Consider the following 24,690-nt stretch of genomic DNA (forward strand, 5'->3'; position numbering starts at 1 on the left):
TTGTCTTTTAAACTTACTTTAGCGTCTTTCTGAGGCCTGTAGTCTGTGAGCAGTGGAAAGCAGAGGAACGTGGAGGAGCCAAATGAAGGAGGTGGAAGTGGGAAGAGGCATAGGGCAAAAAGAATAACATGTGGTGAGAAGAGATACCAGATCGAGGGGGAGGAAGGCAGCATTGCCAGCCCTCAGTGTTTAAAAAGCATGAGTCAGTACCCCCGATATTGTGAGATTGGCTTAACAAATCATGGGGTTTGAAACCAAAACACAAAACATGGGGTTCTTTTTATTTGACTTTTGGCTTTTGAGCCTGTCTCTGCGCAACTGGGGGTTTGATTCTCAGCCCAGGTACTCAGACTTGCACTAGCTTAGCTTGACCTAGCGCACTGAAAATACCAGTGTGGACGTTGTGTCCTGGGCAGCGGCTCAGGCTAGCCATCTAGTCCAAGCCTGCCCAACCCCCTACGTCCAAGCTTGGGTGGCTAGCCCAAGCCGCCGCTCGGTCTGTAGCATCGACACTGCTATTTTAGCGCACTAGCTCAAGCTAAGCTAGTGTGACTCTGTCATAGAATCATAGAAGATTAGGATTGGAAGAGACCTCGGGAGGTCATCTAGTCCAATCCCCTGCTCAAAGCAGGACCAACACCAACTAAATCATCCCAGCCAGGGTTTTGTCAAGCCTGGCCTTAAAAACCTCTAAGGATGGAGATTCCACCACCTGTTGACATGTGTTGGGAATCACACCTCCCAAATGCAGTGCAGATGTACTCAAGGGCACACTTAGGTCACGTTGTCAAGCTTTCCTCTGCAGCCGTGTGGGTTAAACCCTATTCTGAAAAAAAAGCTGAGGTTTTTTATGTAACAGAGGATTCCAGGAATTTGGACTTAAATAAAAATACCAAGTGTCTTGAGACTTGTTTTACTGCGAGTGTCAGCAACACGGAACAAGAGAAGACATTGACAGGACAAAAAGGGGGAGCAGTGGATCTTAAAAGGCAACAAGCATGCAGAGATTTCAGGAGGTCAGCTCACTGGAGCAGGAACTATACTTCCCTGCATGTCTGTACAGTGCTGATCATATTTTGGATATAGATCTCAATTTTTTTCAAAAAATCAGATGGACCAGGCGGGGTGGGCAAGAAGAAACAACAAGGAATCTGGGGTGGGGCTGCTGCTTTTAAAAATAGCTTTTGGTTTTGATTTTCCAAAGACACAGTAAATAATCCTCTATGGGAAACGGTTGACAGGTACTGTGGGCATAAAGTAATTTGCAGTACAATGCACAAAAAGGTTAGTGTTCTAAATAACTTTCTCAGCTTGTGGGCCCTGAAACAGCTCCTCAGTGGTTGGGCTTATTTGGTTGATGGATGAGAGGGAGTTTGCACATGTATGGTTTTCCATACCTTGTAAACAGAAATGTCTACCTTTTAGGGAATGAAGGAGTTTTCTATGTTACTTGGCATCTTTAACACACCTGCTGATCACCTTGTGTTTAGAAGCTTCGTGGTTATGAGGACACTGGGCTGGTCCAAGCTGATCTTTTTGTATGCTCGTCTAAAATGTGTTCCTCTGTAAGATCCCGGAAGGAATGGCTAGTGTATCTCTGACGGGGGTAGCGCTGATGCCTGTCTATTACAGTTGGTCAGGAGGCTGAGATTGTCATCCATGCCTTTGTCATCTCTCTGCTAAGCTTCTACTGTAATGTGCTACTTTTGCAATCTAGGGATGCAGAATACAGCTGTCTGTTAGCTAACAGGAATGGGACACTTGGGGCGCACAATTCTGGTGCTCAGGTCTCTGTCCTGGCTTTCTGCTCTGCTTGGGTTCCATTTCAGCACGTCAGTGGGAATCTTTCAAACCTAGAATTATCTGGAGTTCATCTGCCTGAGACTCTCTTTGACTTTTTGTCCCATCATAGCAGTTGATTATCTAGCATGCTCTTGCTATGGGTCCCTGGTGTTAAACCTTCCAGGGCTGATGGCAAGACTCATCTGAGGGCGTTCCATGGCATGATACGCTGATTTGTGATGTCATAGTGTTGCCTCAAAACATGGCAGTGATTGATTGACAATGACAGAACATAAGGATGTGAAACCAGGATAACTTTACACCTCTCCGTGACTTCATGTAATTGAGTGAGGTTCTCGCTGATCTGTATTGCTAAAAAGATCCTCAAAGAATTAACAAAACTGTTAGTAGCTGAAAACCCATGCTGTCACACAGGCGTAACTTGTAAAATCATGGGTTTTTTTGGTATTTATTAAAAACCAAAAATGGCTGCAAATTTATATTGGATGGGAACAGACCACCAGCCCTACTGATGACTGAACCTGATGATATTCTAAACAAAGAGTTCTCCACCATGCTTGTAGCTGTTTCATCACGTCACACTGACTCAACAGACATTTTAGGCTTCCGAGTGACACTCCTGGAATCCTACTATGTAGATTGCAGTGGTGGTGAAGTCATATTGGCTATTCAGAGGAAACCTTGCATGGAGAAATCTGGCTTTCATTGACTGTTTAAAAAAAGTTGTTCCCAGTCACTAACAGTGCAATGGGAGGTCAGATTGGTCTAGTCCTGTTTGCGTATACAAGGTAGATTCTGTATTTTACGAATTTTCTTTTTAACAATTTGTGGCTCGTGTCCTCCATAGAAAGGGATGTTCCACTTTGCATATGTAGATCAGTTTTATGCTAATAGATTTTCTTTCCTGCAAAGGTCAAATGGGAGAACTTTGTAGTTAAGTTTCCTCTGTTGTTTTTCTGAAATGTTTCCTACCTCTCTCTGCTGGTGCTCTAGCACTGGGCTCCTCAGAGGAGCGTAGACTTGTGAAAATACAAATTGCCACTGAGCATGGTGTATTGTGTGTGTTTTGACAGCGTCTGTGCTTGTGAAAGAAGACAATGACAACTGACGAGGCCACAAAGAATGAAGGAGAGGTCCAGACAGCAGCTCTTGCTGAACAAGGAGAGGACATCACACCCAATCAAGATCGAGGGGTTCTGAAGGTGAGGTCATCGCCAAAGCTAGTGGCACAGTTCAATAGCTACTCTCCTAGAGCACGTACACACCTGTTAACTGTCTGAATGTTAGTGTCATGGGTTGTCTTGCAGCTTCCAGCACAATAAAGCTGAGCTTTTCAAAGTTGTCTAGGGGATTTTGTTGTCCAATTCCCTTTACAAAAATAGGAAGACTTAAATGGCACAGAGACCACAACTGCAGTACAGATATCAGCCTTCACTGTGAATTTCACTGCTAGCGTATGTCTAATCAGATCTTTAGTAGTACATCCATGCAGTATAATATATATGTATTACTCATAGGCTTTTCCCTAGATCTAATTTCTATTACTTAAATCATCTAGTCTGCTGCTCGGCCCCTTTTCCTACTGGAGGCAAATTCAGGATTGTTCCGTTGTATATTTTCGATTGCTTCATCCTATCGATTGAATATAACTATTTCCCCAGTGATATCTCCTCTACGCACACTCCCCGCTCCTTTTAGCTTAAGAACTGCCTGCTCCAAACAGTAGCATAAAAGAATTTTGCCCAAAAGCGAATGGAATGATTTTACCCCTATGGATGTGGCATTACATTGGCAGCAAGTAAATATTATTTTACTGACTAGATTCCTAAATATGATACTTAAACACAACACACATAATTGTAAAGCCTCTCTCTCTATTGAGGCATGTAAAAATCTCCATATATGTGATGGAAACAACTAACGCTATTTATTGATTTTTATTTTGGGGGGACAAATTAATAAAAGGCTATTTAAATCATTACCTCTTTAGATTTCTGCCATCGTGAGTTGGAAGACAGGGTTGATCTAGAGATCTGGTTATGGCAGAAGTTAGCTTGAATAGCCATGGCCATTGGGAGGCTGAATCAGCATCCCTAGATCTCCATGGAAACGGCTATAAAAACATGCTCTGAGTTCAAACGTGGCATTTTTAAAAAAAAAAATCTTCCCTTGAATATACCTGGGAAAGCTCAGCAATTTTACTTAAACACTGCATCAGTGGCACTACTTAAACTTAAAAACAAGACCGTGTTGCTGTGCTACCAACTATGGACCCGCTGGCTGGTATGCAACACTCATTGGGCTTGTTCTCTGGGATTGCGACTGTACAAGGAACTGTGTGGTGGGCGTTTTGGTGCATTGCTGGAACCACAGCTGGGATGAGGTTGGTGTACGACAGCACCGCCTTATTCTTCAAAATATGCTTTGTTATGGGAGTTTGGAGTTGTTGGAGAGAGGGGCTATGCTAGAAACACTTAGTTGCACAGTTGTGTCTAGAACCTAGACGTTTACCTAGAGTAGAAGAACTGTGGGACTGTCAACTGAAGCCGCCTGTTTGTTGAAATGGACTCCTACCATCTTCATCCTAGTTGTCCTTCTCTCTCCTAGATTGTGAAGAGGCCAGGTCATGAGGACAAGTCCCCTATGATTGGAGACAAGGTTTACGTCCACTATAAAGGAAAGCTGGCCAATGGAAAAAAATTTGATTCCAGCCGTGATAGGAACGAGCCATTTATTTTCAGTTTGGGAAAAGGTAAGGAGTGAAATGGAAATGCAGTCTCAGGGCTCCAAAGTGCATTTTCTCTGGATAATATCTGTTAGAGAGAGCGCATGATTAAGCGGAACGAACACAAGACTGGGAATAAGGAAATTTTAGGTTGTAATCTTGGTTCTGTCGCTGAGTAAATGTGGCTGTGGGTGATTCAGTCACTTTGTGTGTCTGCTCAGGACCCCTGGGGTGTTGAGATCATATTTTATTAGGCCCAAATTTTCAAATGTTTCCTGATGTTGGGTGCCTCTGGAAATCTGACTGTAGGTGTCTAATATCCAGCAATTTACATTAAGTCAGTGGTTGATGCTTGCACTCAGCACCCCTGAGAATCTGTCTTTGGGTGCTCAAAATCAGATCACAATGGAAATAGAGATTTCCTTTCCCTCTAATTTTGTACGCTGCTTTACCTGTTCCTGCTGTCTACATGGTTATAGCCGCTTGCAAAATGGGTTTTTCAAGTGTGCTTCACGTTGAGTGTGACAGGATTTGAATTGCATACCTGCCTATTTGTATCTTTTGCAGCCAGTGGTAACCGTTATATCCCCCAGCTTGAATAATGACTGAAGAACTCTCATGAAGTTTTAAAGTTCCTGTTGTCAGGCAGATGTCACTAGTAACATAAACATGGGAAGAGTGGGGCTATAGTGAATTAAAAATATAAAGGAGTGATTTCTAATTAGAATGCTTGCTTTTCAAAGCAGATCTTCCAGGCAATTTTGGTTTTGGCCTTCCCGGCCTGACCCCTTCATGAACCATAAATGGAGTTACACTTAGATAAATGAAATTCTACCTTCAGTTTGCTATGTGGCAGGTTGAGAACAAAAGGAATTGTTTTGGAGTACATGGGTTTTAATTATTTTATTTTTTTAAATTAAGGACCACGATTTACTAAGGGCCTCTATTTACTAAGATTGCATCCCCCTTTATGGCCCTTAAGCTTACAGAATGGAAACATTTGCTCCTGTAATGGCTTACAGCTCCAAAATACTTCTTTAGAAAGTGGACTGGAGAACATGGACCAGACTCGTGGATTGTGAAGTTTATGTAACTCTGTCTATAGAGTTTGGGATATTAGGCCAGAAGAACAGCTCAGTGCAATAGTCCTTCCCTCCTAGAACTCTGCTGTAGGGCCTTTCATGCAAGCTTGTGGGGAACATGTGTGGAGCTGCCCTCTGCTCCCAGGGGGTGTCAGCACACCCCTTTGTAGCCACTCTGCACATATCCCCTCCACAACCCCACTCTAGCACCTAAATAACACAGAGTGTTATGCAGCCGCTCTGTGTTGGGGTGAAGTTCTCCACTAATGTGGAGGGGACTGCAGCAATTTCCATGAGCTACTTTTCTGACGTACGCTTCAGAGTGTCCCTAGATAATGATGACAGGTGGATCTGATGGATTCCTTGTAGTAGTTGAGTTGTGTAGCTGTTGTGACTCTTATTGTATTGGTTTCATGACCACAAGTAAAGACCGTAAATGCACAGATATAGCAGAGCATTTGAAAAAAGAAAACAGACTGTGTCTAAAACTTGTTTCATGTTCTAAATCATTCCCTCATATTAAAGCATGTCCTTCTCTTAGGCCAGGTAATCAAGGCATGGGACATTGGGGTTGCCACCATGAAGAAAGGGGAGATCTGCCACTTGCTGTGTAAACCAGAATATGCGTATGGCTCTGCCGGCAGCGTCCCAAAAATCCCTTCCAATGCAACCCTCTTTTTCGAGGCAAGTATGTGTAAGTGTGTTGGTATGGAAACTTCCCTCCCTTGGGGCATGCTGTTAAAAACCAGTTCAACAAAGCAGTTGGCTTCTTGAATTGTTTTTCCCCCCACCTTCGGCAACTCATGCCCATGCTTTCTCAGAAATGTCTAAACTGGAGAAGCAGTGCCCAAACGGGATCTGAAAAGAAGTCTTAACTTGGAAGCATATGGAAAACACTGACACAAATAGGACACAGACTCTGTGTGTGTGTGTGTGTGTGTGTGTGTGTGTGTATGTGTGTACGTACACATCTATAAAATAGGGGGAGGGCAGGTCAAAAATGTTTTCATGTCATAAAAATCCATTAATGCCAGTGAGCTAAACCAAAATGAGAATTGGCATGGAGCAGCTGTTGGTCAGCCAAACTGAGCACAGTGTGTATGTGTTCATTTGGCAAAATCTTGCAAAAACCTTGCAAAACCCAACAGAAGTAAAGCATCTTTAGTTAATTAAGGCACAGATTGTCCCAGCTTTGGCTGCAATTGATTGTCTTGGAGAGCCATTGGCCTCAGTGTGCCTGTTTTCATTGTCAACAGGCTTAATGGCCTCTTTTTTAGTGGTGCTATGTCTGGTCAACAGAGACGGAAAAGGGCAACAGAAATGATTAGGGGAATGGAACAGCTTACATATGACGAGAGATTAAAAAGACTGGAACTGTTTTGCTTAGAAAAGCGATGACTAAGAGGGGAAGATGTGATAGAGGCCCATAAACTCCTGAATGGTGTCAAGAAAGTGAATAGGGAAGTATTATTTAGCCCTGTACAGAATGCAAGAGCCAGTGGTCATCCAATTAAATTAATAGGCAGCAGGTTTAAAACAAACATAAGGAAGTGTTTCTTCACACAGTGCATAGTCAGCCTGTGGAACTCTTTGCCAGGGGATGTTGTGAAGGCCAGAAATATAATCCAGCATCACTGTTTGAATTACAGCCTTACAGGATTAGTAAACTCTAGTTTTATTCTTTCTTTGTGCTACTTTTCAGGTATTACGCACGTTCCAGTTTTTAATAAATCGGACCTGTTACCTAACTTAGAGCTGGCTTTTATGGGCTTCTTCCATTTGTCAGCTGAATTGGATTGATTGGTTTTCCACAGCTATGATCAACTGTTGCTTAGGCTACCTTTTTATTTATTTATTTATTTATTTAGATCGAGCTTCTTGATTTCAAAGGGGAGGATTTATTTGAGGATGGAGGAATCATCCGGAGAATCAAACGGAAAGGGGAAGGATACTCCAACCCAAACGAAGGAGCCACCGTAGAAAGTGAGTACCGGCTTGGTTGCAGGCATAACTAAGCGCATTTTAACAGCCGAGTGCAACTATGTTGGTGAGATGAAGCCTGTGTAATAGAATTCCAGAGGATTTGCAGCACATGTAGCCATCTCTGACGACAAAGCAGGTTGACAGAGTTGTTTCTGAGGAATGCTGGGAGGGTCATCCATCATTGGGTTGCCAGTCTGTATTTTGTTCTGTCTCTGTGTGACCAGGTCAGACCCTGCAGCTGTGCCAGAATGGGGTTCCTAAAGCACATGGTCTAGCTCAAAGACCGGAGTGTGCCGTTTGTCCAATCGCACACAAGGTATACATGTAGAGGACACTGGCCGTGGTTTGTGGGATTTTATGTGAAGACGGGCAGGAGGAAGTAGAAGAGAGAGGCAGTTAACTCTCAGCCTGTGAGTGTCAGCATTTAATATGTTAACACAATTCTTCCTTCCTTGGCCAGTCCAGAGCCCCTGGCTCATAAGGGTTTAATGGAAAGCATTAAACCGAGGCAGCAGGCAGGTGGTGATGAAATGGCCACTGAGGTGTAACTCAGGCTCTTCTCTCTGAGTCACCCTGGTCCTGCATTCTGTCAAAGGCCCCCGTCGGGCTTTGATAAACAAACCCGATACTAAATTGTGCAACCAGTTCTCCTTAGCTTGATGTGGAAACTTGGAAGAAAATTAGCGTGTACGGTATGAGAGTTCTGTCTCCTGTGTTGTCTTCCTTTATTCATTAATTTTTTTGAAGATTTTCCATTCTCGTGTTGCAGTCTGAAAGACACTGTAATGCAGGAGGGGACAGTGTGTAGGCTGCTTTGTATATCCAAACTCTGGATTTTCTTGTGTATATGTGATTAAAAATCTCAGCCTCAATTTAGCTACTACTGTAGCTTTTACTTGAGTCCAATATTTATTGATTGATGCATGCATGCATGTCTTGGCCTAAACTAGGCAGCTTCCTATGTTCATAGTCCTATACAATGTTTGGGTTGCATCCATAATTCAATTAAGTCTTTTCTTTCCCTCTCCCTGTGGCCAGAATACTACTGCTAACTTTGGATGGCTCTAACTGGAGGGCATAGATTAATGAGAAGGATCTACTGAAGTCAGTACTATACTATGGGCTTAACTGAAGTCCTAATTTGGCCCCAAAGTAGTGATCTGAAATCCCATTCAGATTTCTTATAGCGCTCTTTCCATCAATATGATGGAGTAATTATAGCTTCTCTTCTAAAGCAACTATTTGATGTGGGGTGGGAGGCTAAAGGAAGCCAAGTTTAAAGAGAACAATTGAACCATAGAATGAGAGTTACACAGCAGTTATGGCAGTCTTGGCCATTTGAATGGCTAAATTGTACATTTAGGATTAGCTGGTCACCCTTCTCCCTATATCAGAGCTTCTGTACAGTATGAGTTTATGAACCTTTTTGGGAGGGGAGAAATTGATCCAAATTGTCACATTCACCTTGTTAAGCCTGTTAATTTCAATGTCTAGTCCTTTAGCGGGACTGATTTTAGAGAGAACTCCTTTGGACTCTGTTAATTTCACTCTGCCTATGAAATGTTTTGGGTCGTGGTTATGTGCATTGAGACAAGCTTTGTGTAAAGTTTCAAGCTTGCTTTATTGTACCTAAGGGCCAAGTAAAATAAATAAATAAATCAAAGTAGATACCAGTGTAATAGTTCTAAGTGCTGCATTCCTTTTTATTACTTATTTTTTGGTTTCATTTAAACATCAAAACCCATTATGTTTTTGGGTGCTCAGGAAGTTTGTAACCAGACACACAATTATCTTTATTACGCCACGAAGTAACAAATAGAACAAAGCACTGTTCTCATTTAGAGCACAGTTTTTGTTTTTAATCACTATGTAGTGGTTTGATTTGTCAGAAAGAGGAAAAAATATCAGCAATTTGGCTCTTCCTTAAGCATAGATTCTAGGGCCAGAAGGGACCATAGTGATGATCTAGTCTGACATCCTGCATAGCACAGACCATAGAACTTCCTGAAATAATCCCTAGAGCAGATCCTTTAGAAACATATACAATCTTGATTTAAAACATCCTGATATAGCAGTTCTTTAAAGACTCCCTCAGACCGGTGGTTAGTAGTGGGCTTTTCTCATGGCACATGATTCTAAATCCTCCTTTAATTTTTTTTTTAACTACACCTCTACCGCGATATAACGCGACCTGATATAACACAAATTCAGATATAATGCGGTAAAGCAGCGCACCGGGGGTGTAGGGCTGCGCGCTCCAGTGGATCAAAGCAAGTTCAATATAATGTGGTTTCACTTATAACACGGTAAGATTTTTTTGGCTCCCGAGGACAACGTTGTATCAGGGTAGAGGTGTATTTAAAAGGTACATTTTCTTCTTAGCTTATTGCATTAATTCGGACACAGGCATAGTCAGGATAGTGGAGATGAATGCCCTCTGAGGCAGTATTGCATAACACATGCAGCCTGTGCAAGGCAGAGGTCAAGAACCGTTTACTAATACTATTCCCAAAGTTGTGCTGTACCAGCAGTTTGGTTCAGAGCAAGTCACCAATGTGGCCTTCAGTTTCATTCTGATCTAACTAGCTGCCCAGGGCCTGGGTTTCCTTAAATGTGCTTCAAGGATAGGGGCACATTTAGACCTGGAAGCCTCCTAAAAACAGTATATTGGTTGCTACCATGCTCGCTCTCTCTCTCCGTGTCTCTGAGTGCCCCGCTCTAGACTCCATGTCTGGCACAAGGCAGTAGGATCAGACACAGGTAGTGGGATTAGGATGGCACAAAACCAGAAGAATAGCAATGATCTGTCATAATAATCTATTTTCAACCAGACAGCCGCCACATTTTCACTGTTCAAATATTTCCATTGAGTTCTAGTAAAAACCCCAGTATTAACTCAGAAACTAGTACAAAGGTACCTGACATCACTGCTATAATTAGACTGGAAGAAAATGTGCATTTACCAGAACTGACATCTCTGGGTTGGATTTTCAAAGGCAATGTTATTAGCTTGAGTTATAGGGCATAATTCACAGTCCCACTTCCTAAAACACAGCCTGCAGTAGAATTTTTGCATTCCAGCTTTTGTTACAGCCTTTTTTCTGTTTTAATAGGAGTACAAATTGCAGTCAGCACATCGGGTTCATGTGCCAGCCACATTCAGAACACAGCGTTCTGTGCTCTTCAAAACAAAATCGCTCTAGGCACTGAGAGAACAATAAGTCAACGCTGCAGCTGAAGTGATGTTCTGCAGCCGGGCTGGGGTTTCTTGCTGTGTAATCCAAGTATAACTGTATCCAAACGATCTGCTTTAGATAGCTCTTAAATACACTTGAAAAACGGAGCAGGAGACTTTCCTGTTGCCATTACATTTCCATATAATTAAAATGGAATAAAAACTACTGTGCTTTTAAAAAAAAAAAAAAAAAAAAAAAGCACACTTGAATTCATAGCAAGTCTGTGAAAGGCCAGCTGGAAGCTTCATGCCATCCTGTGCGTCCTAGTCTTAAAGCTCGCACCTTAGATCATTGTCTTCTCATGCTGGCAGAGGCTGGCAACAGATTAACTCTGACTGCCATACTGCCAAAACCAGGGATCTTGCATCAGACCCTCAGAATTATTCTGGTAAAGGCAAGGATTTGGGTAATTGGGAGCACTTGTTTCAATGAGCCCTCTTTTCCCTCTTAAGGCAGCATGGAACTGGAAAAGCAAGGAGCTCCCTCTCCGGCTCAGTCTTTTGGCTTATTCCCGACAGTGATTCCTGCCGGTTTCAATGATTATAATAACCTGGATAGCCCCATTATTGTGGTTGGTGTTTACAGGCAATAGCAGGCCAGATCTCTGCACCAAAGCAAAGGAGAAGGGAGGGTTTACGTGATACTGTAAGGTTATCAGGTTACTTGTTTTCAAAATGTAAGCTGAGAATTGGTGTGGGAGTTTGTGAGGTGCACTGTTTTTTGTTAAAGCAGAAAACCAAGTTGACTTGGCGGTAGTGGAAGAGTGTAGGTCAGGAGTCCCCATGCTTTTGCCTAGGGCTGGCTGGGATAACAAGGATTCCTTTTCACGAAAAATGGAGGTTTCAAAATCTGTTTGTGTTCCCCACAGACCTTTTGAACCCTTTTGTGAAAAAAAAAAAGGCGGGGGGGGGAGGACAATTTGGAGCCGGGGCTTGAACCTGGGTTTCCCACATCCAAGGAGAGTGCTGTAACCACTGGGCAATTGGCTATTCTGAGGTGCAGTGTTCCCGTCTGTCTCTTGCGCTCTCGTTTTCGGACCCGAGAAACCTTCCCAACTAAAGTTTCATTAAACTGATAACATTTACACAAAAACAACAAGGAGTTCAATGGCACCTTAAAAACTAACAGATTTATTTGGGCATAAGCTTTCGTGGGTAAAAAACACAAAGTTTGCACAAAGAGTTTCAGTTTCAAGGAATTGGTATTTTCCTACAGAAACATTTAATCAAAAACTTCCTGACCAGCTCTCCACTCTCCAATTGGTGCCCTTTCATAGCATTCATATAGGGTCCCTCATGCAGCAGTGCGATAAGCCAAAAATCAGTGGATTTCCTGTAGCTCTGGCTTGTGGGGTAGGGAACTGTGACATTTAGGAGATCACTCAGACCAGTGAGGAGTTCTGTCACTGCCTGTCCGGTAACTGGATGCCTTTATGCCGTGCAGTGTTGGTTCAGGTCCCTCACATTGGTAGCCTTCCCACAAGCAAAGGTCTCAGCCTAGCTTCTACCAGCCTAGTTACTCTTTGCAGGATGATACCTGCAGCCCATCCAGTCCCGAGTCTCCCTAGATCTGTCCTTCCAGAGCTCTTAAGTACCAGACACTTGGACTTTTCCTCTCTCCTTCGTCACCCCTTCCCCCAAATCAGCCACCCTGACACCGCTTCTTTTGGGATGCGTGCTCCACGCAGTTTGCACACCAGAGACCTGATTGGGTAAAAATAAACAAAAAGTTTAGTTAATACAAATCCCCCAGACTGAAAAATGAAATTGTCAGGGAAGAAAATAAACCGAAAGACGCAACCTTAGGCTTTATGCTTCCATGTTAAATAAAATCCCTTTTCTAATGCAAGTTTCCTATTGCCTGGGAGCTGTTTCCCGGTGTACCCCTAGACCTGGATGCCAAACCTCAGACACAAGCCTGCTTTTTAAAAGACTTTTTTCTCTATCCATGGTGTTCCCATATTTATTCAGAGCAGAGGAAATTCCCTCTTGACTTGATAGCTGAGGATGTCTCAATGTCTTCCGGTTAACTCCTAGTGGTCCACCATTGTCCTTTCCTAGGCTGCACAATCAGTCATTTCTTGGAACTGCGTTTGTGTAAACGCCTGGTTTGGGAGCTGCTCCTCTCCACTTCACTGCTCCCAGCCCTGCTGCAAGGGGTAGCGGAATGTTGCAACATTAGATTATGTGCAGAGTTTTGTATATACACAAATACGTAAATTCATAACCACTGTCTGTGTACGTATCTCATAATGACCCTCCAGTTTAGAACACTGCAAGCGTTCATAAAATACAGCTTGCCATCAGTTGGTTCAGCTGCTCATTTTGGGGAAGGTTCAATCTTACGTTCTCCCCTTGGAGTCTCTTGACCCTGATTGTCATAGGATCTCTGTTGCCAATTGCACAAAACTTGTCACGTTGTGCTTTCTAGTTCAGTGACTGGCCAGCCACTCACTGGCCTGCTGTTCTAGTTGTTAGCTATAGATGACCGATGCAAGATGTGTCCTGAGGCTGTTGGGCAACTCCAGAGCGTCATCACAATCCCTGTCCTTCTCTGCAGTATTCCAGGTGCAGCATCAGTGCTAAGGTGTGGCTTTGTTAAGCTGGTAAAGATGCATGTATCTCTCTCTAGTGATTGCATTTTGTAAAAGTTCCAGGTGCCTCTAATTGTGATTAAATGGAAACTGGATTAGTCATCCATGTTGTAGGCTGGAATTTCCCAAAACCACACAACAGTGCAGATGCAGCGATAGAGAGTGATCTGTCTCATCAGAAGGCTGTTTAACTGCTGTGTGCTGAACTGGGGTGGTTCCCGCCTGGCAGAGGGCACAAAGCAAGATAACCTCTGCATGACAGAGGTTTGCCAGCTCTCTACAAGAGAGATCAGTAGCTCTTCCTTTGTGTCATTATCTTACTCCTATTTGTCCTGTTTTATCGACCTCTGACACTGAAATGGATTCTCCTTCAGGTTGTCCTGGAGAGCATTTTAGTTTGATATCTTCTATCTGTTCCTTACCACTTGTAGTAACTTTCCTTGTGGATTGTATTTTCTAAATGGACAACCTACCCTAAATTCTAAATTACTGAGGGGCAATCTTCACTCATTGCCATATTTGCTTTCCACAACCATATAACTTTTCATGAGTGATGTACCCGAATGCTTGGATGCTAATATCTAAACTGTATTCTTAAATGTATTCACCTAAATTTGAGTTATTGCTGACTATGCACTATATATAGCTTATGACTTTTAAAACAAACTTTGGGTTTGTGGATAATCTAAGCACTATACCCAGATGTACAGCCACTCTTTTCTTAACCTGTGTACTAGATAATTTTTTAACATTAGCTTTAATAAAATTTATGAATCTATTAGCCCATATGGGAAACATCTAAGCTGGTGCAGCAGCACCTGCGGAGCACGCCTGCAGAGTGTGGCGCTGATTTAGGATCATTAGAAAGATGTGACTAGAACCAGAGAGTTTTAAAGATTGGGAAGGCCATGGAATAGATACGGTTGGTCAGATATTAGGTAAAAACACTTTTCTAACCTATTTAAAGATCAAAACTAACTTTAACTGGCGCTCTCTCCCATGGTACCGCTACATTCCAGTTCGGTATCATGTTTCTCAGCTTTCTGTATAAAACAACTTTCCTAGAAAGTTAACTTGTGATGGTGACTGGTCAATTAAACAAAAAATTATAATTAATTATATCAATCTTTGTAGTCAACTTATCCTAAGTGCAAAAAAAAATGTCCATGCTGGGGAAAGCATCTGGATAGACAGATTATCCCAAAGGAATGGGATTTGACCTGGAAAAGGGGACAAGCAACCTCCGTCTAGCATGATGAAAGAACATTTCTTTAAGCTTCTGCTTCAGTGGCATCTTACACCAGTCACCTTAAAAATATATATATATACATGCCTGAATGGGGATAAACATGGGGGGGAACAGTTGTGGTGAGAGAGGAGATTCTATGAATATATGGTGGCCATGTCTAGTCATGAGAGCATTGGGATAGTTTGTAACTTGGGTATTTATTACGAAACCTCCTGGGGCTTTCTAGCAAAAATGGTCCCATGAAAGGAAATGGAGAATTACTCTCTCATCTGCTGGGAGCTGCTGGGCTACTGATAGCCTCTCACTGGAAAAAGACAAATAGTCCAGCTGTAGAGGAATGGCTTAAAAAAAAAAAAAGGAAGGTGGTTATGGAAAAAATTAATGCAGCAGTTACATATCCCTGCCAAAAAACAAAACAAAAACCCCACACCTGTCCAACTTCTTTGAATATTAACATTTGTTAGACACGCCTGATTTGGTAAATATGTGGGTCGTGTGAAGATCCCTACTTTAGGCGTAGGGTGTACCATACTATTGGATAGAGAGACCTGACGGTTACATTCGTGTACGTTTCTCTACACAGAAGCTCAGTGTTGTAATGATGATTGTTTTGTCTGATATTTACCAGTCAAGGATTTATAAACCTGTGAAAACTGCCTAAAAATCAATAGTTTTTCGAAATTATACCTGCCTCCTCAAGCTGTAAGTCAGTTTCCTTACTCAGGCCAGGGTCCTGTTGACTTCAGTAGAACTGGTATCTGATTAAGGCTGGTGGGCTCAGACCATGGGCAGGCTGCCTATTGAAATTCTCTCGAGGAGAGATATTAAAGGAAAATACACCTTCAGTTACTTTCCCATTGCCTTGTTTTGTAATGCTTCTGGGCAGGGGAGAGGGGAATGTTGAACCTCCTCACCACCAAAAATCTGGTCAGTAGCTGGCTAGATTTTACATAAGCAGGGAGGATCTGAACCTTTCAAAACCCAAGGAAAGCGAACGGCCGTGTTGCATATCTCACTGCAGGCTGTGTGTTACATGAAGATAGAATAAAGGAATATATCCCTGAACGGTTCCAAAGCACCCCTCGCTGTAGTGACTAGGCGCAATAGTATGAATACACTTCTCATTGTTGATAATTTGCAAGTTGAAACCCAATCTAAACTACTGTGGTTCTTGGAGTCTCCAGACTTTACAATTGTTAGTAACTTTTATTTGAACATACAGGAGATGTTGTGGGTATTGGTACCACTTTGAGAGCACAGAACACATGAATCTTAAACAAGCAGGGAGTTCATGTTTTTTCCATAGTCTACAGGTTCAGTCTGTTACATTCTGTTCAGCTATGGCTTAGGGACAGCTTTTCCCCCAAATGTTAATATTTTCACAAGAACTAATTTTAAACCTTTTTGCAAAAGAACGAAAACGCTTTGTTTCCCAGATTGTAGTGACGTTTACACAAAGTCCCTGACCACTAGTAGGCACCTCCTTGTCTTAAGTGGCCACTTTAAGTAATCACCAAGATTTTTAGCAGCATTGTGGTAACTGTTTAAGAGACTGCCCTGGGGGGTAGGCAGTAAACTTTTAAAAAGATCAGGAGTACTTGTGGCGCCTTAGAGACTAACAAATTTATTTGAGCATAAGCTTTCTTGGGCTACAGCCCACTTCTTATATATTGAGATATATATATGGGGTGTGTGTGTGTGTGTGTATATATATATATATATGTGTATGTGTGTTCCATTCTGTGCATCCAAAGAAGTGAGCTGTAGCCCACGAAAGCTTATGCTCAAATAAATTTGTTAGTCTCTAAGGTGCCACAAGTACTCCTGATCTTTTTGCGGATACAGCTGCTACTCTGTAAACTTTTAAAGACAATTTGGTGGTTGCTTACAAGAAGCTTCACTTTATGTATAAACAAACATGGATGCTATAGACAGGATTCTTCTTACCTGTAACCAGAAGCTACTTACCTGAGACTGTATTTGCCTCTGTCTCAAAATAGAGCTGGGTTATTCCCTGAAGATTAAAAAATGTTAATCTTGTGCTTGAAGCTCTTAAGGGCAAGAGACTTGATTTTAGCTGTGTAAAGTATAGGACAAGCTTATAGCGTTATGCAGAGGAGTTGTAATTGCAATGCAAGGGGCTGTGTCTATTTCAGAATCCAGTAAGTCTGTCCAGTATAGTAGAGGATGTGTTAGTCATTGTGCTTATCTGATGTCCTAACCTTGGACAGAAGATGCATGGGCAGGGATTCAAATACAGTGCTCTCCAACACCACTAGTTTTCAGGTCCTTTCTCCCCCCACCTCCCCTCCATGAGGGGCTAATCATCGGTGTACCGTCAAGTGCTGCACAGATTGACGGGCTGGCTTCCCCACACTGCTCTGCAGTATTGCCCCAGTTATAGATCTGATCAAAGATTGCTGGTAGAGTTTAGGCAATAATCACAAATGGGAATTAGATCAAGACCAACAGACTAGTTTTCTCAACCTGGTAGAACCTAGATGTCCAGAGACAAAATGCATTTCTAGATTCTTAAGACTGCCTTACTTCCCAAAGGCAGGGGGTAATTTAGAGAACTCCGTATTTGAAACCAGTTTGCTGTGTTGAATAACAGCGCTGTAAGAATGCTAGCAAAACAGAAAGTTTTTAATTGTGCAACTCTGTCGGCCCAGTGACACTTGTCTGGCAGTTTTGTGTGCCTTCCTTGCATCTCTTACTCTGTTTTGTTTCCCTGAAGTCCACCTGGAAGGATTTTATGGTGGAAGAATATTTGACTGCAGAGATGTGACGTTCGTTGTCGGAGAAGGGGAAGACCATGACATTCCAATTGGAATTGACAAAGCTCTAGAAAAAATGCAGAGAGAAGAATACTGTATCTTGTATCTTGGACCACGGTAAGAAACTCTTAGCTCTGGGTGAGCAGTATCTGTCTGAGCATCTTACAGACAATCTCAATAGCAGGCTGTTACTGAAAAGGATACGTTTTTCATAGGCTCTTCTCTACAAATGCCCACCCCTACGATCTCCTAAGAGCCACCCAGACTTGTAAACTGATATTTTCAGTTTCTGGAAAGTTTGACAAGAGCATTGTTGTACCTTTGCAAAATTCTGTCTGTGGAGTAGATAATGGCATCTAATTTGACTTTGTTCATAGTATTCATAAAATCTGACACACATACACAGGATTAAGGAGAGTTGAGTTGTGAGCAAGCGCTCTTGTTCAGATATTTGTATCTGAACTATTAAAGGAGATGCACCCATCACTATCAGTGCAAGCCACGGCTTGTTTTTGTGCAGCCTTATAGCTTCCGCATATTACATAGACCAAAATCACATGTGTGGTGGTTGACGATCGGAATATCCACATGCATCCAAAGCATCCTATGATCTAGCATATCTTAATTTTGCTCTTACGGAATAAAATTATCCTATCCTGACATGTTTCAACACTGGGAGAGGGTTGGAATGGCATCCGGTTACCAAGATAAATTTAGGCCAAGACGTCCAACTCTGGTTTGCAGGATCAGGTGCCTACATATGGATTTAAGTTGCCTGCCTTTCAGAGGCACAGGGAAAAGAGCACTGCCCTAGAAGGATGACATTGAAAGAAAATGGAAATATACAATGAATTGAAGAACAGCAGAGCTGTAGACCAGGTGGGGTTAATAATTCCTAAGAGCATAGGTGATGCATCCCCTCTGAATGCCAGGGGAATAGTGTTGAATCCAGTCCTGTTTCTAAAAACAACATTGCCACTGACGAGAAACTTGGCATGGTTTCCTATTCAACATCTGGCTTGTCTCTAGGGTCTGGCGTGTAGCTCCCCACTCGTACCTCCATGCGTGCGTGAATAATCAGAATATTGAATGAAGTGCCTGATCACACACCCTTTCCTGTGACGCTTTATTTTTATGCTGTGTTTCAGATATGGGTTTGGCGAGGCAGGGAAGCCTAAATTTGGCATCGAGGCAAATGCTGAGCTTGTGTATGAAGTTACACTTAAAAGCTTTGAAAAGGTGAGAAGAGAATTTCTACACACACACACACACACACACACACACTTTCAAGACCTACGGAAGCCGTTCCGCATTGAAAGTGTTTAACACTTTGTCTTTGGTATGGCTGTAACGCAGTCCTGGTAAAGCAGTTACATCAACAAAGATCTCCGTGTTCTTAATTTGTTCTCCTATGTTGGTTTGTTTTATTTTTTTGGATGTGGTTCAAGACTTGTTCCTTTATTTGTTCCTAGTCCTGTTCTCTTTGTACTTTTTTTTTTTTTTTTTTTTTAAACTGGGCTGCAGACAAAAAGGTTCATGTCCTGCCAAAGTGCTCTGAAAGGAGGGCAGGGCTGGGCTGCTGAACAAGCTGTGCCCTCTTTGGGAGGCTGGAAAATGTGCCCGTGTTTGTACAGTGTTAATGAAGAACAAGATGTACATGGGGCGGAGCAGATGCTGCCAGCCTCTGTCCCGGGGCATGTTTGTGGGAGGAAGGCATCTGTGCCTGGCTTCCCTCCCCCATCTCTTAACAGGGGAGAGGACCGAATTTCCCTTCTCCCTGTGGAGACACTTTACCCACCCCTCCGATGCTGGCTGGTGTGTTGTTTTGAATGGGGTTTTGGAGCACGTGGGGTTCGAATGGACCAATCTTGTTAAACAAGTGTCCTCTTAACTGATCTTAGGCACAGAATGGCTTTCTTTAACACGCAGCACTGACCAGACCAGCCAGTCAAGGAGAAATCCTAGACAGCTCTGGCCACTAGATGTGAAGGACTTGAGTCTCAGGTTACAGTACCAACTGCTCATTTTGACTTTATTGCCTTTTCAGTTCCTAAAGCTGAATGGATCTGGTGGACAGATCAAGGATTTATTTAGGACTATAGACCCATACTTGCTCTTGTGATCCACTCCTCCCAACTGCCCCCAGTGGGCAAAGTGGCTTCCTCCTGACACCAGAGAACAAACTCCTTCAGATAATGAGTGAGCATTGGCATGGCAAAGAATTGGTAATAGCAGTGTGGCTTGGAGCCAGCATGTCTTGAAATCTGGGTTTCTAGAAGTCAGTTTCTGTTGTTGGGATAAAGAGAAACAAGGTGGGTGGGTGATAACTTTTATTTTATTCTGTTGGTAAAAGACAAGTTTTCAAGCTACACAGAGATCTTCAGGTCCCCTACGTAGATCGAAAGCTTGTCTATTTCATCACCAGAAGTTGATCCAATAAAAGATATTACCTCACCCACCTCGTCTATCTAGTATCCTGGGACCAACACAGCTACAACAACATGACAAACAAGTTGGGATGAGGAGCCGCCCTAGAAGTCAGGAACTCCAGCTGATATTGTTTCCTGTCTCATCTTCTAACAATTGTTATAAATGTTTGCACACAGGCCAAAGAATCCTGGGAGATGGACACCAAAGAGAAACTTGAGCAGGCTGCCATTGTCAAAGAGAAAGGGACAGTGTATTTCAAGGTTTGTAAAGACTTAGTAGAAACTGGGTCGCCAAGAAATGAAACTGGGCTTCCAGTCTAACATTTTCTTAAATTGCTGGTGGACCCTTCAGAGAAACAACTGACGGGCTTGTCAACACGGGAAGTTACTGTGCAGCAAGCTGGAGTTTGACTTGACAGTGCGCTCGCTACTCCTTGCTAAACCCCATCTGGGCGCATGCTCATCGCGCCCTGAAGGTGCCTTTGTGTGCTTTAAAGAGTAATAAACTAAACTGCCCGAGGGCACTTTTAGTGTGCAGTAAGAGTGTTCACATATGGAGTTATGCGAAGTAGCCGGTGTGCTGTAAATTCACGAGCTTGCTGCGCGCTAACTTCCCTGTGTAGACAAGCTCTAAAACATCATTGAACAGGCATTAAGTGTCACAGCTTGTCCCTCCCAAACAGTTTTAGCCCTAGGCAAGGCAAATAATGCCCCTCTCCTGCCTACCCTCCTCTTCAGATGACCAATATGGTCTATTGCAAACTTGACCTTCCCAGCTTGTCGTAGCACAGAAGCCTGAGGAAGGATCTGCAGTGTAGGACAGTAGTTTGGCATTGGACTGTTCTTGCCTGATACATGGTTCCTACTAAATAAGGAGGTACCACTAAGAAAAGATTTCTTCATTTAATACTACTGTCTGCCTTTTTGGGCACTGTATGGAATAGCCTGATGACTTCCAAACTTCATACAGTTAATGCTTATTTACACAGTACAAATTTAATCTGTGGAACTCATTGCCATAGGATATTAAGGTCAAGAGTTTAGCAAGATTAAAAAAAAGGATTAAACATGTATATGACTAGTGGGAATATCCAGTTGCATTATGCCAAATATAATTTATGGGGCTACAAACCCTCCTGCTTTGGGATATAAGCTCAACACTGAGAGGAATTGCCAAGAAAATTCCTGTATAGATTAGTTATTCTAAACTGTCTGCTGTGTGGTTTCTCACCCCTTGCTCTGAAGCATCTGGTACTGGCCACTGCCATGCAGGATATTGGCTTTATCTGGTATGACAATTCCAATAGCTCCTAATAATAGTAGAGAGCATTATTGAAAGGAAGATACGCGCTGTCCATTTTGTAAGTAAAACGAAATTACTTGAATTCAGGGACACATCAAAATATAGGTGACCTTGAAAATCAGATCGCTTCCATCAAGGTTATAGTGGGTTGGGAGAAGATGTTTTAGACTCCAGACTTTGTTCTGTCAGGAGATATCAGCATCTTTTATCTGTACAGTTAAGATTATTTGTTACAAGTCATGTTGTTTAAACGTAGTTGGCTGTTTTGATGGATTTGTATTTGAGTTAATGAAGATATTCATATCCTTGCCTTTCAGCCTTCTGCTTTCAGCTGTGAAGCTCTGTTTAATTTCTGAAACTGGATGAACACCATTGGTCCTTCTCCCCCTGTGTCACAGCATGTTTCTGAATAAGCAGTTCCCCATTCAGTCTATCTCCCATGAGAACTATGGGACACCCATCTTTTGGGTCCCTGGAAACTGCCTTTTGTACTCTAGTTTTGCCTGTCCAGCAGGGGAAAGGGCATAATTTTTTTCTACTCCCACAGCGGGCATCCTATCAGGTGGTGTTGGCTTGCAAGCATCCTGCCCTCCTAGCTTCAAGGGGAGTGTCTCCCTGAAAAGAGAGAGATGGCCGTTGAAAGGGAAGGACAGGAGAGAAGCACTGTCTCCCACTTGGACCAGGCTAATGCTGAGTTCATTTCCTCAGGCAGGTGAAAGACTAGGACGGTGGGATGTGTGGGCATTCCTCCTAGCACTCATGGGAGTGGGGAGTAGAAAACAGGGCCTGACTTTGCAGAGGTGCTGAGCATTGCAGCTTCCATTACCTTCCCCTGGAGTTGTGGGTGCACGGCACCTCTGAAAATCAGCCCCCTTGTTTTTAATTTTAAAAGACTCCAGGTGGTTCAGATTGTTAAACTGTCTTTAAAACTGTTCCAGAAGCACATCCGCTTCACTTTGCCAAATAACAATCCTTTAGCCTTGTCTTCCCTTCATCCCAGGAAGGCAAGTACATGCAGGCAGTGATTCAGTATGGGAAGATCGTGTCCTGGTTAGAGATGGAGTACGGCTTATCAGAAAGGGAATCTAAAGAAGCTGAATCCTTCTTGCTGGCTGCCTTCCTCAACTTGGCCATGTGCTACCTGAAGCTGCGAGAGTACATCAAAGCTGTTGAGTGTTGCGATAAGGTAAAGGTACACCTGGCTAGAATAGGCTGTTTTTCTGTCCACTACCTCTCCTGTCTTTCTCCTCTTCCCTTACACTGAATTTCTCTACATTCCAGAAGCAACTCCCAAACTTCAGTGTAAGTTTAGTCTCCTCTCTGGGCTTAGAACTGAAACGTAAGGTTTTCTGAATGTAACTTTTTTGGTGGGGTAGAGCAGTAGCACATTTTTATAAAGTTACGCACAGAGTGGTCTTGGACACATTACAACTCACACCAAATTAAAAGCAGTATCGAACAAAATGAGGGCTGGCATCAAACAAGAATCTTCTCAATTAAAATGTGAATTAAGAGCAAATTTGGCTTCTCAAATATTTAGAAGTAGATTAGTGTTTAATTCCCAAACAACCTCAGCCCAAATAACTGCACTTTGTATCTGTTTTATTTATAACGCGCCAGCCTTCATATGTTTAGGATGACCAGCCTATCTTGTAATCAGGAAAACAAGTAACTGAAACATTCTGTGGACTTGCAGTATTAATAACCTTATAGATTAGCAAATGTACTTCAAAATCCCAGTGCTGGGATTAAATAAGATTACTCTTGTATGTATTCTGCTTTTGAAACAGTATTCTGCTGCTAGTCATTTAACCGTGAAAGTTGAAAACGTCAGAAAATAGTTACAGTAATCCATCCCTTCATACAACATGCATACAAACCAACCTATTCATATCAATAGTGTCTATATCTCTGGCTCTACTTCGCACCCTTCCAAACAAATCCTTCTTGCTGAGCCTGGCTCTGTCTAGCAATGTTGTTACAGATCATTAAACTGAAGTTTTGTTAAAAGATGGAAAATGCTAGCAGAGTGTTGTGTTACCCTTGCTGGGGCTGTTCTACTGTGTACTGTTCTAACATACTTTTTCATCATGGCACTTGGACAGTATAGACTTGTTTTTGTAGAATCTCAGTATTTATGTGATATTTTCTTTTAAAAAGGGGGGGGCGGGGTCTAGTGCTCTTTATGGATGGAGAAGTTAAAGTAAGTTGAAACCAATGTAAGTTAAGTTTCAGGAACATACAAGCATCTGAACCAGGTCAATTTCAGACATTTGATTATTTCTCTTACTTAACTACAAACACTTCTAAAAATTGCTTAAAAATAAATTGCGGCATGCTCTAGGAGTGGTGATCTCTTGATCTGTGCTGCATATCTTGTTAACCCTAGTGAGGGAATTATGTGCTCTTGTCCAGGGGAGTTTTGGTCCCAAAGATTTTAAAGGAACACAATTTTATTTTTACTAAGATGCTTTGTAATGCTGGTATAATTTTATTTTGAACAGTGTCTTTCATGCAAACTTTGTTAAAATAAAATGCTTCACAGAATTAGTTCAGGAGCTGATTCATCCAAAGTAACTACCTGGTACAGATCTGTTGGGTGGCGAAAAGCATTTCAGATGGGGGGGGAGGGGTGGTGGTCCCCCGAATGTTCAGGCATTCAAAATTTAGCCCTTTGGTCTTTTTAAAAAGTGTGTTTGTCTGAAATTTGGAGCCAGAGGGTACGACTTATAGGGCCAGATCCTGCAGCTGGATCCATGTGGATAGACCCCAATGACTTCAGTGGGGTTCTACCCACACACAGCTAATTTGAATCTAGCCCCTAGGTGCTGACCTGTGCATCAGTGACATTCTTCAGCATACCAACAGCCTTTTGGAATGCCAGCATTGTCAGCAGACATGTAAGCATATTGGGCATGTAGGCAGCAATAAAGGAGTTTGTGTAAACTAGAAGCTAGAGTGTTGAAAGTTTTGTCTTGTGCTAAGTTTTTAACTTAAACTTAACTTAGCTTAAACTTTTGTCTAAGTTTTGTCTTAGACTTTGGTGGTTAGGATTCTTGCAGACTTGATCTGTAGTATAAGTTAGTCATTTTAACTGGAAAAAAAATAAAAAAGTTGAAACCTTTAAATATCAGCTTCTGCGTGTAATCATGAGTCATGGTACGTTTGTTCAACAAAGCCTTTTCTAAATGAGTCTTACATTCTTTCCATGTACTAATAATGCAGTTACTCACAATTACCAATGGGCCAGATTTGGCTTGGGGTAGGCATAGGTGTGTGTGTAATATATAATAATATGCAAGATCAGAATCTTGTCATAGGGAATTCTATTAGAGATACACAACTAAGGGGGATATGATAGAGATCTATAAAATCGTGAGTGGTGTGGAGAAACTGAATAAGGAAAAGTTATTTACTTGTTCCCATAATATAAGAACTAGAGGCCACCAAATGAAATTAATAGACAGCAGGTTTAAAACAAACCAAAGGAAGTTATTCACACAGTGCACA

General features: G+C 42.3%; 1 protein-coding gene across 4 annotated transcripts in view; it reads left to right on the forward strand.

The window, feature by feature from the left end:
• FKBP5 (FKBP prolyl isomerase 5) overlaps window positions 1–24,690 on the forward strand; it is a 50,172-nt gene that overhangs the window by 20,652 nt on the left and 4,830 nt on the right. For 2 of the 4 annotated variants that reach the window (XM_034767469.1, XM_034767468.1), the window contains 8 exons: window positions 2,877–3,005; window positions 4,411–4,555; window positions 6,152–6,294; window positions 7,479–7,593; window positions 17,409–17,565; window positions 18,597–18,687; window positions 20,055–20,138; window positions 22,181–22,366. In XM_034767469.1, coding sequence (XP_034623360.1) covers window positions 2,901–3,005; window positions 4,411–4,555; window positions 6,152–6,294; window positions 7,479–7,593; window positions 17,409–17,565; window positions 18,597–18,687; window positions 20,055–20,138; window positions 22,181–22,366 — 1,026 coding nt within the window. In that variant the 5' untranslated portion in view covers window positions 2,877–2,900. Of the gene's footprint in view, window positions 1–109; window positions 134–2,876; window positions 3,006–4,410; window positions 4,556–6,151; window positions 6,295–7,478; window positions 7,594–17,408; window positions 17,566–18,596; window positions 18,688–20,054; window positions 20,139–22,180; window positions 22,367–24,690 lie in introns of those variants that run through there. The other 2 variants (XM_034767470.1, XM_034767472.1) reach the window with 2 other exon arrangements.

Source organism: Trachemys scripta, chromosome 4, assembly GCF_013100865.1.
Source record: "Trachemys scripta elegans isolate TJP31775 chromosome 4, CAS_Tse_1.0, whole genome shotgun sequence".
Lineage (NCBI taxonomy): Eukaryota > Metazoa > Chordata > Testudines > Emydidae > Trachemys > Trachemys scripta.